Source organism: Temnothorax longispinosus, chromosome 3 (assembly GCF_030848805.1).
Source record: "Temnothorax longispinosus isolate EJ_2023e chromosome 3, Tlon_JGU_v1, whole genome shotgun sequence".
NCBI lineage: Eukaryota > Metazoa > Arthropoda > Insecta > Hymenoptera > Formicidae > Temnothorax > Temnothorax longispinosus.
Genome location: NC_092360.1, coordinates 6,035,165 through 6,051,873, shown reverse-complemented (window position 1 = coordinate 6,051,873; position 16,709 = coordinate 6,035,165). Strand labels below are relative to the sequence as shown.

General features: G+C 39.4%; 1 protein-coding gene and 1 long non-coding RNA gene across 6 annotated transcripts in view; one reads left to right on the top strand and one right to left on the bottom strand.

Annotated features, from left to right (window-relative positions):
* The window catches only part of LOC139810402 (uncharacterized), a 162,586-nt gene that overhangs the window by 103,957 nt on the left and 41,920 nt on the right, over nucleotides 1-16,709 (bottom strand). The gene's annotated exons all lie outside the window — the stretch shown is intronic.
* LOC139810397 (GTPase-activating Rap/Ran-GAP domain-like protein 3) overlaps nucleotides 706-16,709 on the top strand; it is a 30,690-nt gene continuing 14,686 nt past the window's right edge. Inside the window, exons 1-2 of the mRNA XM_071773916.1 lie at nucleotides 706-960; nucleotides 2,742-4,207. Coding sequence (XP_071630017.1) covers nucleotides 4,002-4,207 — 206 coding nt within the window. The 5' untranslated portion in view covers nucleotides 706-960; nucleotides 2,742-4,001. The remainder of the gene's footprint in view (nucleotides 961-2,741; nucleotides 4,208-16,709) is intronic.

Below are 16,709 nucleotides of genomic sequence, written 5' to 3'. Positions count from 1 at the left end.
ACATTTACACACACATATATACACATGGCACACATGCTCACGTTCACGCAAAATTTCGACTACTCAATAATATATATTCATCATGTCAAAGAGAAGAATATCGCGCGAGAAAGGTAAGAAATAGCATTTGAAAGAATGCCGATGCAAGGCGTAGCATCTCTCATGATAATTAGATTGATATCGCCTGCGAGAACTCATCCGGACTGCTCGCTCGGAACAATCGAGGAGTCGTCTAAATTAATTACGGGACGAGGAAAGAATTCCAAGGAGGAACGCAAAGAGGAACGCGGTGGATTCATTAAGATCGGCAGCAGCTCTGTGCGATCACGGCGAATGATCCTGAGGTCACATCGAAAAGAGAGACAGAAGGAGACAAAGGATGAAGAAGAGAGGGAGAGGGGAGGGGGAGACAGATCACATAAGAGTCTATAATTGCTTCGCGATGTCCTTTGATCGATCCCCCCAGTGGAAAAAGACGCGGTAAGGCGCGCCGCCGGCAGTCTCGCTCGCTCTCGCAGATATATACGTGCTTGTTTTTCCGAAAACAAGTTCGTCCGTCCGAATGTCGCGTACGTACGTACGTACGTACGTATATGTACTTTCCTTCTTCGACCATGCGGGGCGGATCGACGCATGCGTTTTTCTCGCGCGCCCGCGTACCCTTCGCGGGATTATCTTGGCCGTGAATCGAGCAGTCTTCCACGGTCGTTCCCGAGCTTGCTCCCGATCCACGAGGGCGCACGTTTTCCTCCTGAGAGGATCGCGCGACCGGACCGCTCTCGCGCGTCGAGCCTCGCTCGAGGACGCTCGAGGACCGCAGCGTGCGGATCTCGGAAAGCCGCATTAATGCACGCGCTGTGGCACGCGTCGTCTCGTACCTACATAACGCGATACATCGGTGGCAAAATGACTCCGAAAGGGGTTGGCGCGGTGCATTCGCGGGACACGTGTCGTTTAAAGGTAAGGCGAGAATCGTGATGTGAGACGTACGTTAAATGTCATTTTCCTACGAGTGAACCGCCGCGTTAACGAGTTTGATATATCGAACGAAAATTCGAGCACGTTGCGAGACGTGCGCGTTGACGTTGACGCGAACGCGATTTCTATATTTGTCGCCTCGTTGTGTCTTATTGTTAAAGATTCGACGCACAGTGGGCCATCGTGCTCGTCACGCGTCGCAAACTAGTTACGTTTATTCAAAGTGTACTCGTTGCGAGATATTTTGCCAACGCGCGACGCAGGTGCCGCGTCTCAACTATTTAAAAGGATAGAGTATAGCTGCTTAAAGCGCATGCATGTTAATTACAAGTTATACGAGGTATACTGCATACACGGAAACTCTCTCGCAACACGGAGTTTCGCAGCGACGCCGACGTGTAATTGCATTCAAAGTTACCCGATGATTAATGACTAAAATTACCCACAAAGTATCTTAAACAATTTTCTTTTTAACGTGTAGTGTTCGATTCGGTCGATATTTATCTCAAGATTTGATGGCAATCAAAGTTCTTATTAGACCTTGTGCGATGGAAATAAAAGTTTTCATTAGATCTTATTTCTACAGAATTAATTCTATAGAATTACTTTCAGAGAGGCGTGTTAAGCTCAAGCAAAATGATCGCAATCAGGCCGCGGCTATGATTATTATTATTATTATCTTTATAACGCATACATGTGAAGCGTGTAAAAACTAAGTTTAACGATCAATAGCAGCTTAATAATACGAACGGTGTCTCGTGCCGAAGCTGTAGGGCTGTAGGGCGTAAAAATTTTAATAGTAATTAAACTCTGACGTATTTGCATATTTAAATAGGAAGTTTCAATTAATTGCTATCATCAGTGTAACGACGATCACAAATAGCCAATCTATTTTCGCGTAACGCCAATTAAAATTCATTTATACAATCCACACATTTATACAATCCACAGTTTAATTAGCAAGACATTTGACGTCGAGTGTTACAAGGTCGCAGCGAAACGGTGGAATTTGGATTAATTTGGATAAATCGTCTCAGAGAAACGATTCGAACTCGAAATTTGACGTATCAATTATGGAAATTGAGATCGCGAATTTCGAGAGTTATCTTGCATTTCTGCGGATATTTAATTAAACGTAATACCCGCGCGTATTATTCCACGTGTTCACGGAAGAATAAATAGCGAAAAAAAAAAATTGCTTCTTGGCGTAAAACTTGCGTCGGACTCCACGAGAATCCCCAGATGCGTGAGCTCGTGCATAACTGACGCGCAGTAAGGGCTCGTGCACGATTACTCGTTTAAAGGGTAGGCAATCGTTCACGCACGGGTAACTATATACGCGACACGTAGACGTTACGTTCTGCGTGCTCGAAACATGGAAGAGCTCGCGAATAATTTTCCGAGTTACGATCGCGATTCGCATCGCGCCGCCGTTTGCGCGAGTCCAACACTGTACCGAAATGACTGCAGACCGAGAATAACTTTGCGAAATTGTGAGACTATAAACCGGTTACTCTCAATTTCCTTCTTTCGCGACGGAGAACTTGCTCTTATTTAAAATAACATTTCATCACGTGAGTAAAGGAACACGATAAAGATCTTTCTTTAGTCCGAATAATTTTGAAAAAAAAATGATTCCGATGTTAATATAAAGTGTAATATTAAAAGTAAAAATTCTCTTCATAAACACAATGATTCCGACAGAAACGTGGACATAATATTAATGTTCATCAACGAGGTGCAACATGATCTTTCTTTTTTAGATCCAATAATCCGAACAAGGTGGTCCTCTGTCTTTCATTCTGTTAATATCTATCGTCAAAGAAAAGAGTGCGGTACGACAAAGAAATTCGAAGGCAAACCTAACAATTTCAACAGTAGAGATTTTTACCGTCAGATACCGGTATTCGCTATCAAAAAGAGCCAAGTGCGACGCACGAAAGATTCTCTCTCAACGATGATAATCGCAATACGGAGTGACAGCTTTCGCAGCATCCACTCCATACGCGACGACCGTTAATTGACTCGGTGAGGCGCGAGCGATAGTTTAATAGCCGCGCATTCGCGCGCGAACAGAGGCTATCGCGATGAGAAGGGGCGAAGGGAGAGAAGAGAGAGAGGATCCCACATGAGAAGAGGAGCATCTACGGCGAGGGATGACGACGTGTCTACGTGGGGTGCCGAGAAGCGATGGTGGGGCTAGATGGTGAGGCAAAGCGGCAACGGACGACGCGAGTTATGGTGGCGAACGACGCCGATGGATGGTGGGGTTGAAAAGCGGCGCGGCCAGTTACGGTCGTACGGGATAAGCCCATCGTGCACTTGCGATCAGTCGGGAGGGCGCGGAAAGTAGATTCGACGAGGATACCGGAACGGTCGTGTCGGAAGAACCGGAAGAACTCGCCGAGACGATGGCGCGCCGCTCTTGGCGGGATGCCGCGAAGACACCAAACGCGAGTACGGCGATACGAGTGGTCGAGGCCAACGATATCTCTCTCCGTGACGGATAGAGGGAATTCGATTAACGAACTTGGATCTCCTTCGACGAATTCTGCGAGCCACCTTTCGCCAAGAAACGAGGGAAGATCGCTCGTACGTCGATCGAACGGTGAGGAGGCCCCTTAAAAGTTTCGGAAAGTCTCGCGTGTAATTGAAAGGGGGATCCGTGTTTATCCCAGTTTGAGAAACTCGGGTTGGGATGCTGCCGCTTCCGCCGAGTGGAGTTGCCGAAGATCTTTGCGGAGAACCGGATCTGGCAAGGATAAACTTCCTCGTGGGAGGAGATTACGCCGGCTGAATGGGGAATCTTCTCCTTACGAAAAGGCTCGCTGCTCTCGGGAACGCACGACTGCTCGGTGGAAACTTTTCGCTGGCCGCGAACGTAAAAATCACGAGGATACGCACGAGCCGAAGCGTAAAGTGTCGCTCCGATGATTTGTTTTTCGTCCGACGATCGAATAACATGGGGAACGGTCGCGTAGCCGGATCGTGAACAACATCGGCGTGACAGAGTGATATCGAAAATGAGTTCTCTACGACGGACGATCAATCAATCGGCGAAGGAGGGCTCGTCCATGCGAAGACACGCGCTCTCCGGGCCCACTACGAAGAGCATGAAAAACGTCGCTAATGCAAACGCGCTGCCCGCTTCGCCGATGCGCTACAGGACCAAGTACGAGCTGCGAAGCATCAGTTTGGAGGGCAACAAGGTGCTACCATGGACCGCAAGGTAAGGGAAAGTTGGATTGTTAACTTTCTTAGATAACAGACCTTTCCCGCATGCTCGTAGGTGTCTTTTGACCGTAACCACTAACGTACCTATGAATATCACAAAGGAAATTGCTTATTTTTATCTTTGTCTTCGATTTGAAAAATTATCGTTAAATAGCGATAACCAGTAATGCGCATAATTAAAATAAATAAAATTAATAATTATATAACATGAAATAAAACAATACTTTTTTTCTCTCGAAGAATGATATACGTAGAAATTAAATATATATTTTGTATTAAATAAAAAATAGGCATAAATTAAATATAATATAAAAAAAAATTTTATATAATTTAATGGATGAAGAAAAAAATAAGTTGTTGCTCTAATAAATCTTATCTGTGAATTATTCAAGAGTAGAAAAGATCTTACGGCTTCGTAGAAAAACTTCGAAGAATAAGAAGTTGAAACTTTCAATCGTAATCCCAAGAACTGGCTTGCTTGATACGGTAGACTATACGGCGTGAGCTCGCGGAAGCGTGTATATCGTATAATGGTCTCTTCAGCTAAATCAATTTTGTGTGCTTCACCTTGAGTTGTCTTGTATTCGGAACAGATACTGCCGCGACTTGGGAGTTTAATAGTTCTGAGATTAAGACGTTAAAGACAGAATGAAACCACAAGCAAACCAATCAATCCGATATAAAGCCGAATAATCGCGGTCCTTGCAACTGGTTTACCGCCGCTGTCGCTCGCTGATATTGATTGATGAGGAAGAGGGTTTTGATCCCCCGCGACCGATACACACCACACACAAGTCCGCTTCCGCTTAATTATTTAATCGCAGAGACGAGACAAAGCTCTGAGACTTCCGCCCCGGAATTGCAGATCGCAAATGAATTGTTAATCGTCAAAGTTACGTTACGTTAAACATTGAAATTATTGCTTGGCTCGACAGTGATAAATTTATATTGCAACTTTTTTATTGCTACGTTCTCGTCGGTAAAACGACCATTAAAACAATGTTTTTTATAACATGTTTTATCGCGCTACGTTCTTAGTTACGTAGAAGTTTATGATTGAGAAGAAGATAATATTAGCTGTGTTATAATTGTTAAATAAAATTTTCTCATCCGTATTAACCGACAAGACACTTTCGTCCGATTTTTAAATTCCATTTTGCCTTGATTATTTCATTCAATTACTTACGTGTGCGCTTAAAGATGGTACGATCGATATGATGTGAATAAGAGTTTGCAGAATGTTCGAAAGTACGTTCAAGAATATTCCGATCATAATATTATTGCTTCGATAAGGAATTCTTCCAAATTATTTTTTCTCATAACACAAACGTGTATATTCTCAAGTGACTGAAGTTTGCTTGGAAATTCGATAAAGAATTTTCAATACGTAATTATCAATACGTGTGAGATTACATTTTATTATTTTACTAAAAAATTATACAATACGTCGTATATTTTTAGAACTTTGCTCGACCTTGGCGTCGTCTGTTTTTTTTATTCCTAAAACAAAATCATCGAACATCCGTGCAATAATACTGACGTTGCTAAACAATATACCGAAAGGAATTCGGCGGAAGGTTTTAATTAGTGAGCATTCGAGCGGGTGATGACTTTAAAATTAGTTAATTAGTTTCGTAATCTCGATTGATCGGTATCGAATGGGACATTAGCCGTGCTTCTTAATTGAACCAACGTCAACCGATCGTGTGAATGTCATTAGGGCACGATAAAGCCGACTATGATAATCGGCAACGAGCGGGTGGATTGCAGTATGCAAAATCCGGGGCGGATGCGGACGCTCTTTAATCTCCTGGACGACGACGTACGTAAATCTGCGATACAACGTGCATTAAACGGTTACGAGTGCGCGCTCATAACGCTGTACGATTTACGAGCGGCCGGTTGAAAATAATTTGAAGCGGTCATACGTCTTGGAGAGAGGAAAGAGAGAGAGAGAGAGAGAGAGAGGGGGGGGGGGGAACGATACCGCGACGCGGCGCGGCATCGCGCGAATTATTCTTGGCATATCGTTCGACTGCACGCGGCCAGGCACGTGCCAGATACGATGTGCCGTAAAGATATACCGAAACGATAGACGGTCCCTTCCCTCGGGATCCACCCCATTATTTTTGATCAATTTGCAAAGTTAACGTCCAAAGACTATGTGCCGCGTTATCTCTCGGGTCCGACGCGAGTGCGCGCGGAGTTCGCCGGGTTCGCATCTCCGACATCGATTTTTAATATGCCAGCTACAAGCGCATTAATTAGCTCCTCTTAACGACCGGAGCGTGTCTGAATTAATTCCGCGTCGGAACGTTTTCCTGATGTAATCGAGTGGCGATGTCGCATTTTCGATTGTTACGTTTAATATGCTACGTAATCTTCGATTTATCTCCCAAGTAGAAAGAAAGATAGCAGTTAAGGAAGAAAGGAGAAAACTATTCGCGATGCTGTATTCTCGGAAAAGGAGATATCGAAAGTCAAACACCAATTTTCGAGTATCGAAAAAGCGTATACAGTTCCACGTAATGAATAGCGAGATATAGGAACGAAAAGAAATATCGTTAACAAATTTTGTTATTAAATTTAATACTGATGAATATTCAACAGCGATCCGATTCGTTATTGCGGTGTAATTAGCTATAATTGATGTAATTAGCTATATAATTTACAATAATGTTTTATGATTCATGTTTATTCATTTGTGCCTGATGGACATATTACAATTAGGATATAACATTGCGAAATCACAGCGACAAGATATTCCCTCGCTCTGTCCCAGCAAATTATATTATACTATTTTCGACTATTGTGTTATGACACGAGATCGTGTCGTACCTGAATCGTTCAAAATTTAATTGCTTTATCCGGCAACGAGGCGTTCAAGCGAGAGACACCGCCTTCTTTACGATCCACTTCGTTTCGCCCGTGGGAGATAATGAGATTAACCCTCCCTGCAAAGACGCGTAAACTACCGAATAGGTAGAAAGCAGGTATATGTTTCGCCGTAAAAGGTTCCTCCTGGCGTCACAATGTTATAATGTCAGCGGAAAAAATTCCTTTCGCGTTCGTGCGCTAATTACACATTTCTGATATTATAATCCCGTGCAAGGATATCGTGAAAACACTGAAAAAACTCGACTCATCGAAATTCCGTTAAAGTTCCTCGATCGATAGACTTGACAGCTTCGAAAATGTTCCCCTACTGACTGAGACATCGATTCGTTGCATTATTGTCTAGAGAGTTATTTCTTAGTGTGCTTTGAGAAAAAAACGCTTTGTTGTAAAGTAAAGCATAATAAAGATATCGAAGCGAAGAAAGAAATAAATCTAAAATAAAATCCATGTGTGTATGTTCACTTTATGTCAACATTATCGTTATGTTAACGGTACAATTTTTAAATACGTAAAATTTTTATATACGTTTTTCATTTAAATAACTAAAATTATACGAGTATTATCTTTTGATGAGAATCTTCGCGGAGCCATGTCAGCAGTCGATAAAGTATTAGTTGAAGAAGAAACTGGTCTAGCGGCAACCCCATTACTGATATTAATCCGAGAGGAATTATGGCAGCGGCAACAACAACAACGCGATATTGCCGGCGAGTGGCTCCGCGATATCGGATTTCGGTGCCTCGCTCTTTATAATTAACCCTTTTGCTATTGGACTCTGGGCCGAGTGTCCGCTGCCGCTCTTTTGTGTCAAGCCGATCAATCTCGATCACGCTCGACCGAGTGGAAGTCGACCGCGGCATCTCTCGATCGAACCTGGGGGCACCGGGGCGAGGCGGAAATATGGAGCACATAAGGGAAGCGAGATGAGGCGGCGGCGAAGGGCGAAGGGGGCGAGAAGGGAGCGGGGGAAAAAATCCGCGAGGAAAAACGGCATTACACGGTCAGCCAGGCGGAGAGAGTCGGTATCGGGTACGTTAAGCCGACGGTATTATATAGTCGCGGAAGAACTCGGGTGTTTTCGATGACCCCTGTCCGCGAGTATATCGTTCAATTACGTCACCGCGCTACTGGCCCGCATTCGAAAGCACGGTATATCGATTTTGCCGATGCATAACAAGACTTTCGTAGGTAGCGACGACGCGCCGCACCGTCCTGGCCGTCGCTAGATGGAGGATACTGAGAATCCCGATGCTTTGACACGCGAGTTAATATGCCCTTCGACGAAGCTACTTGATGAGTAGCCTCAATGACTCCGGGTCGTTAACCCTTTCGGCCGATGAGGCTTTAAATATAGGCTTTACACGCGAGCGTGATATACAATTACTCGCATTAATATTCGAACACCATGATTTTTGAGAGATTTATTACTTTTTAAACACAATTTTTGTCGGAATAAAGATTTCTTGAATTTTTTGATAAAATGAACATTTATTATAGTCGCCAGAAACGTAAATTTTATTTATTTAATTAATACAGTTTTAAATTTATCATATTAAATGAGTTTTAAACAGTAAATGAGATTATGTTTAATTCTGATATTGCAAAAATATTCGGACACTCAACGAAACATAATAATATAAATATTTATATTAACGAGATAATAATAATAATTTAGTATTTTGTTGAATAACTTTTTTGTTTAATACCCTTGCTGCAAACATTTGGGCATGTTAGAAATAATTTCCGAGTATTATCAATGAATCTCATAAATAGGATTTCAATCTGGCGACTGTGGTGGAGGATGTTATACCTAGCAATTATATAGATAATAAGTATTCTTAAATTCTTAATATTCTTCGCAATTTATATTTTCCACCGTCCTGGATCATTATTTATTTATTTATTTATGTGTAAATAGGATTCAGAGAGGTCTCTTTAGTACACATAGTAAAATTATAATTGTATATAACGTCAGCAAGAGACGCAGAATAAAGTGCTGAAAAGAAGAATACAAAAATAACAAATTTACCACTTACGGTACAAAACAGATAAGATCTAACGAAGACAGTAAAGTATTGATCGTTCAAAAGTTTAAGAGATTTTTGAAAAAAGTCCACGCGATCGGAGAATTCGTTCACCAGTAAGCACATCTTATTCAGGGGTGACTTTACCATAGAACCCAGGTAGCACATATTAGTTTCATATACGTTTTTCGAACGTATACATAGTTTCATAACCGTAAAGAACCATTAAGAAACGTTTGAAAAAAAATGTTTTTGAAACCATGATTTAAGAAACGTATTTTTTACGTTTCTACAGTTAACAAAAATACTGATTTGTTAAATTTTTCCTTTCAAAATTATAATTTGCTTTCCATATATATATATATATATATATAATAGCTTTAATAGCCTTTTTTGAAACATTTGAATTTATATTGCACTAATTATTGCACAAAATAAATCATTTTATCCATGCACATATATCCACTTATTTACATTAATTTTGTCCTACCGGTCTTAATCTATTTGTTATCGGACAAATCTGAGCTTAAAAATTTCCAACAGTTGCAAAATAAACGTACTGCTGAACGTGGCCATTGAAAAAACATTTAATTATACGTGTGTTACGTTTTGAAGAACTTCCTAAACTGATGCACATCAGTGATCCAATTAAGTTAGAATGAGACAAATATATTTTGTTTCACTTTAACTTATTGCACAAATGTGCACCAGTTCAGGAATTTCTTCGAAAAAGAATAGACGTCACAGATGGTATATGCATGAAGCTTCTAGAATATTCTCACGCATGTCTCAAAGACGTCATAAACACGTTCAAAAGACGTAAAAAATAGGAATTTTAAATGTCTTTATCTAAAATGTCTTTATCATTAAAACAAAACGTTTCTATAATAGTTTTTTAAACGTTATTTTATCGGAAAAGAAACGTTCTATCGAACGTTTTTTGAATGGACATTTTTACTCATGAGAAACGTTTCTAGAAATCGGTTATAGAACGTTTCAAAAAAACGCTTATAAAACATTTCTGAAACGTGTACGTGCTACCTGGGTAGCGATAAAATTGCCGACAAAGCTACACCATTGATACACGGCTTCCGATAGGTTGAAAATTTTGTCGCTATCGCCTCGCATTGTGTAAAAAACTTAATGCGGACACAGATTATATCATTATAATATACCAGATCTGTTGCTCTGTTGCGATATCAGATTGTTACACAAACTCATGAAAGGTAACACAATTTAGTTCAATTATCGGCCGCTTGGTGTCTATTACCTTGTATCTTTGCGATTATTTAAGTTGTTTGTAAAATTTATGTTATACATTTATATTGGAATTTATAATATTTTAGTCGAAAATCTTGCAAATAATTGGATAACTTTAATTCTTTAATATTAACTAGGTTTTATTATTTAGTTTAATTTCGCTAGTAGCCCCATTTCGGAAAAATAGAATTAACAAAAAGTTTCCTTAATTCTCGATAGCGATTGTTTTGTAATGATTCTTATATAAGGATGGGGCATAGATGGATACTTTGGATCCTATAAGGCAGAACTCGTGGTCCGATCTTGTACTCAAGATCGTTCTCGTCATACACTCGAAATGTTGTATGGTCATTTTACTTGCTGGGGATGGTAGTCTTAAGACTGTCCAGACATTCGGTCTTGAGTATATGCTCGGAGTGTGAATATTGTTCCTGAGGATCTGGTAGTCTGATACTGGTCAGAAAAGTGCCTTTACCTTTATACCTTTACCTGCACATTTATAAGACTGATTAGTTTACTGATTTATAAGACTGATTATTAGTTAAAATGACGTTCTAACCACGCTGTGTATACCTACTTTAATCTGGCTTAGCCCTGTACTTGGGCTAACCAAAAGTGGCAATAATTAGTTTAATAATATATATATATATATATACATATATTCCAACTTAATAAACTGCGCTATCTTATAATTAGGAAATTGTTTCTTCGGTTTATTCGGTTTTTATTGTAATATGCATTGTGTGAAACGAATACAAAGCGGTGATAAAATTCAAACAAAATTACACATAACATTGCAATTGAGGACAACCGTGGTTGAATCGATTATGTATCGATTACAATTGGACATAGATATTGGTCACAATTCTATGTCGGTACCGACCATTTGTACATTGATCACAATTGTATTTAATCTCGGTCGTCCTCAATCGCAATACTATACTGCTTTGATTCCGTTTGAACTTTACCACCGCTTTGTATTCGTGTCACAATACTTCTATGCATATTACAGTAAAAATTGAGTAAAAAAGCAGTTTCCTTTACTTACATTCCATTTACTTACATGTCTTTCCAAGTACATATTTTCTATATAGTTTAATTTGAAAAGTCAGGTAATGGTTTAGGTTTAGGGGCTTAGCAGCATATTGTGCTGCTGAATTGGTAACGTGACTATTTTTTTTCTTACAAAAGTTGTATTTCTTTATTTTTTTAACATTAGTTACAATAAATGGAAAATATTGTAATAAATTTAAGAAATTCAATAACCCGGACAGCCGAATCTGTCGAGAACAGATTTTGAAAGTGTCTGCTGCGAATTTTGTCGATAGAATGTCAGCAGAAATTAAATATAAGAGATACTGGCAGTAGATTGATTGCAGAAACTGACCAAGATCCGTTGTTTCGTAACCATGCAATTTGAATGATGTATTTCATTTAAACCCAGTAAATCTGCTCGCAATATGACAACAGATTGGCAGCAGATTTCGCTCAGATATCACAACAGATCCGATATCATCTGTGTCCGCATTAAACTCGTGTTTTGCCGATAGAGCCTGCCGATATAATCTGACAGCAGATAGTGGTTTACAGTTACGATAAGTAATTGTAAAGAAATATGAAGTTAATATAAAAAGATTGAAACTGCAGCTTTTAAGATAATATAATATTCAGTTAAATAGATAGTCAATATTCAATTTGATAGATAAAAATCAATTGTCTATCAAAAATTTATAATCGAGTCCAACTTAATTCTTAATAACGAATTACGAAAAGAAATAAAAAAAACTTCTCATTTTACATTTATTATTTTATCATAGAGTATAAACTCATTGTACGTTTGAATCACGTACATTGTACATTGTACATGATCCGAATTTTCTTTCTGTTTGTATTACTTTCTTTACATTGACGTCAACCTAAAGGAAGAAGCATTGAGGTTAATTCTCGTAAATGTTAATTCTCGATATTACAAAGAACCTTTTTTTTTATCACCGTCGGAGGGAAGCAGAATCACAATTTTCGTGATAACGTCGAAAAACTCGACCGGTTTCTGTACTGAAATGAAAACGCGTGTATAATGCACATTAACGTGCGCCACGCAGTTTCCTGAGTTTGTTTAATATAAACATGTATACGAGTGCATATTATATAATCATCTTTATGCGCAAAAAGGAAAACCGATGCGGTCGTATCTGCCCCTACGTGAAAATGTACTTTTCCACCTATATATTGCACGCTTTTTTCCCAACTTCAGAAATAATACGAAAATACTATACGACGTATAACGCAACAATATATGTTCGTGCTGCAAAGCTGCAAAACTGCGATGGCACGTCATAAGAAAGGTACTGCCGCTGCCTCTTTCTTTGTGGAAAGAAATTCCGCGGATGTTTTTCATTTGTCAGCGTGATTAAGATGGACGTGTATAGAGAATACCTTTGTTACCCTCCTGTCTTCCCCACAAAGTCGCTCCACACATTCCAGCGATAACATCCACCATCGCTCTATATTTTTCAATCTAAAAGACATTCGACTGCTATTCCGTTTCGTTTGCAAATAGCATGTTACGAGAATTGCGATTTTTTTCGCTGAACAAGCTCGATTTTAGAATTTATATAATTTTCAAAATAAATAATTTAATTGATGAAGGACAAAGTGTATTGCGCAAGGTAGCTATAACGACATGGCGCAAAACACGAAGAATACACAAAGAAAAAGAGAACTGCGGCATAAATTACTAATAATTTCCAAGTCGTACGAGACTTTCCACTTTCCGTGTCTATTTTTACGCGCATTATCCGCGAAACTACATTGGTCAGCGCTGTTATCGCCGTAAACCGGCCATGCGCGCTCGAGATGCGTCCTCTTTTCGTATCTCCGTAATTGTATACGGGTTTCAATTTACGTAATCAACGACACACCATTTGGGTTTGCCACACTTTTCGTGCGTGGATAATATTCGAAACTCGTCCAGAAAGGATAGATAAACGGAATTTGATGGAAAGTTTACGGAATGGAAATCTCTAAATAGTCCAACTATATAGCAAGAATGATATCTGTTAATTCTATCGGAAAATATTGCTCTGTCCCTCGAATAATGTTTGTCGCGCGTATATTAAACATTGTCGAGTTAACTTGATTAATTTTACGTTTTTGGCAAACCACCATTTTTAATATAAAACTGCGTCGTAATATATAAGTGCCACCTCTTCACTATTTTCGTGGAAAAAAAATCGTGCAAATCTATTAACCGTATCAGTATTTTCGTGGTAATCGGTTCGATCTCTCGGCAGTATATCGACATTTTCGTGGAAATCACTGTTGACAGTATTACGTGTACTTTTCACGATAGCTACAGCAAATTTGCGAGGAAAAAGATTCAATGTCGTCCAATTATTCAAATGAGAGATATGTATACGAGTATAGTAATCTCTAAAAATAAACGAAATATATATAATAATCTCTTTCTTGCTCTTTCTTTAATTCAGCAGTGTTCTTGCAATTTATTACTATCCAAACCTAAGATTAGTTGAGAAATTAATAAAATTTAACGAAATTATACATTTTCCCTGTATGCTTTCGGATTACTTTCCGGATGTGTATTTCGCGAACGCTGACCACGATAAGAACATATTATACGTAGGCTTCGCATGTTTGCGAAACGTGCCTTTTCCGCTATAAAATTAAAAGTGTCATTCAAAAGTTGAATTTCGATGTCAGTTTCTACGGGAGTCTAAATACAATAATTGTCTGTGAAACATTTCGCAACTACGCGACATGAGTGAGGACTGCCTGCATATCTGTTATTAGTTGCGTTTCAATTTAGATAACAACAGAACAGAACTACACATGTGTCGGTGTGAGCAGAGTATATTAAAAGAATTCGCCGGCAAATTTTACGATTGCACCACTATCGGAAAACGATCGAGTCTGTTTATTGCGTGTTTTCGAGATCCCTTTCATTGAAAGGATAACGTTCCTCGTTCGAGCTGCGAAATTCTCTGCGCTTTCAAAAAATTCGGTAGAAAAGACCGACGGAACAAAAAAAAATTTGATCGAAGTTGCATGCAAAGCGCAGGACGCGCCTGAAAAAAATCGCACAACCCCCGTCATTTTAATGAGCGGCCGCCGTCGTAATCAGCAAAATTTCCTCTTCCCTCGCCTTTGATCCTCGCTTTTGATAAAAAGGTTCTTGCTTTAATGATTGTCACTGTTTAAAGACTCTCTTTGTTGAAAATAGAGTACCTATACGGTATACAGCCGAATGCAATTCTGACTGTTCCTCCGGCCTTTTCACGTTCCGACATACAAAGGCTTGTTTATAACTCGACGAAGCTAAGGCGTCTACGGATATTATAGGCATGTTTCTACTAACTTTTTTTTTCGATGTTTTAAAAATAGATCTAAGCACTCTAAAAATATGTATCACCAACTTTCAAGAACATTCTATAATTTAACGATCCGCCCGCTCGTGCAACCGCCCCTAGAAAGCATAGTTACATAGTTCGCGCAATCGATAATCGCTCTATCCATTTCTATATATTATTTATAACGCCGTGTAAGTGCAACTTTAATAATCTCCTCTCCTCTTTTTATATCGCCAGTCGGCGCGATGTGATAACTATAACCCGCTTATCTGTCGCTCTCGATTCTTTTCTACATTTAAAATATATGGCGCGCGCATCTGTCGCCGACACATGTCCGCGCGATTTTATCAAACGCACCGATATGGAGTTTCGCGGCTGATCTGCGTATCTGTTATCGCATTTTGTCGTAGTCGCGCGGGATGAAATCCCTATACCGTCTTTGTAATCGTCGATAAGAAACCGCCGGCTGGACGAACCAACCGGAGGCTTATCGGGAGTCGATAAACCACCATGCAACGACACATTGAAAAACTTGGTGCACGCGTCTAGGAAATCTCGGGTTTTAAAACCGTGTGAGAAAAACCAGACAGCGGAGCGTCGTTTACGCCTGTCACGTTTATCTTTTACGCGACTGATCAAGAAAATTTGTTCGTTAATTTCAACATTTGTGCAAATTTTCGAATCAATTTTGTGATTTAATACAAAAATATACTTTTCCTACATGTGGGATACGCAACGGAGGGTGTATAGCAGAGAGAATATTTTGTCTTGCCACGCAACCCAATTTGCTCTTCTCCATAAAGCAGCAAGTAACGATACGCGAACAATAAAAGTCATGACAAATCGTATTGATTGCGAAGAAACATTATTACGGTATTCCTATTCGTAATTCTATTATGCGCGGTTTTATCTTTAACTATCATGAGATAGAAAAAAGATCGATACATTATTTATTATTATTATTAATTATTATTTAAGTATACTTGATGGAAATAATCCCGTAATTAATTATTACGATATTATTTCCATCAAATATATTTTTCTTAACGATATAAATCATGTCTATTTCTTAATAATTAGTTACTCGAGAACATCCTTCTTATTAAGGAAGAGACATAAATTGGGAATATTAATTATATAAGATTATTTATGTTTTGTGGGCGTGGAAGAAATCTCGGATAAAAACTATTCTAATCCTTATCAATACAAAGATTAAGTCTTAATTAAAGAAGTTTGAAGGATATGTCTAAGGATTTGTAACATGTGTCCTTTTATGCAGCAAAACTTTAAAGTGTATTTTTAATATAAAAAAAAAGAGGAAGATTTTCAATCAAAGTTTACGGTTATATTGCTTTTTCAAATGAGATTATAATAGAATATGTAACATTTACAATATACGTATACAATTTCGTGTTTAACGTGAAACGTTGAAGGGAATAAGCTTTCCCTTATTTATTCAAGCCTTTGAAGCTGACTTTCAATAATGCCGTTTAATTCGCCACATTAAACAACTCTTTTGGATCATAAAATTTTCGTAGAATTCCTTCGAGTTCATCAAAAGACGGATAATGTATACTTATACTTTTACAATTTGATGACAATTTGGGTTTGATGACAATTGTCAAATGTCCCCTATACAAAGTACGCCGCGTCTAGAGCTTATCGCGTTATCTGGCGTAAAAATCCGGGTTAATTCTCCAGCTATTTACATTTCACGAGGACGTCGCCGACGGCGCGGTAAGAGAGAATCTGATTAACGTTCGGGCTGTGCTAATTCGCTAGCCCGATACGCACAGTCGCGCCCTAATCCCACCCCGCTCGGTGGCGGCGGCGGTTTGGGTGCCAAAATTTAAAGGGGAGGGGTGTGGGAGGAGGTGGGTCGCCGGGACAACGATGGAGTTGAAGGAGCGCCGCGGCGCCCCGTTGCCGGCGAGAATACGGGTCACCG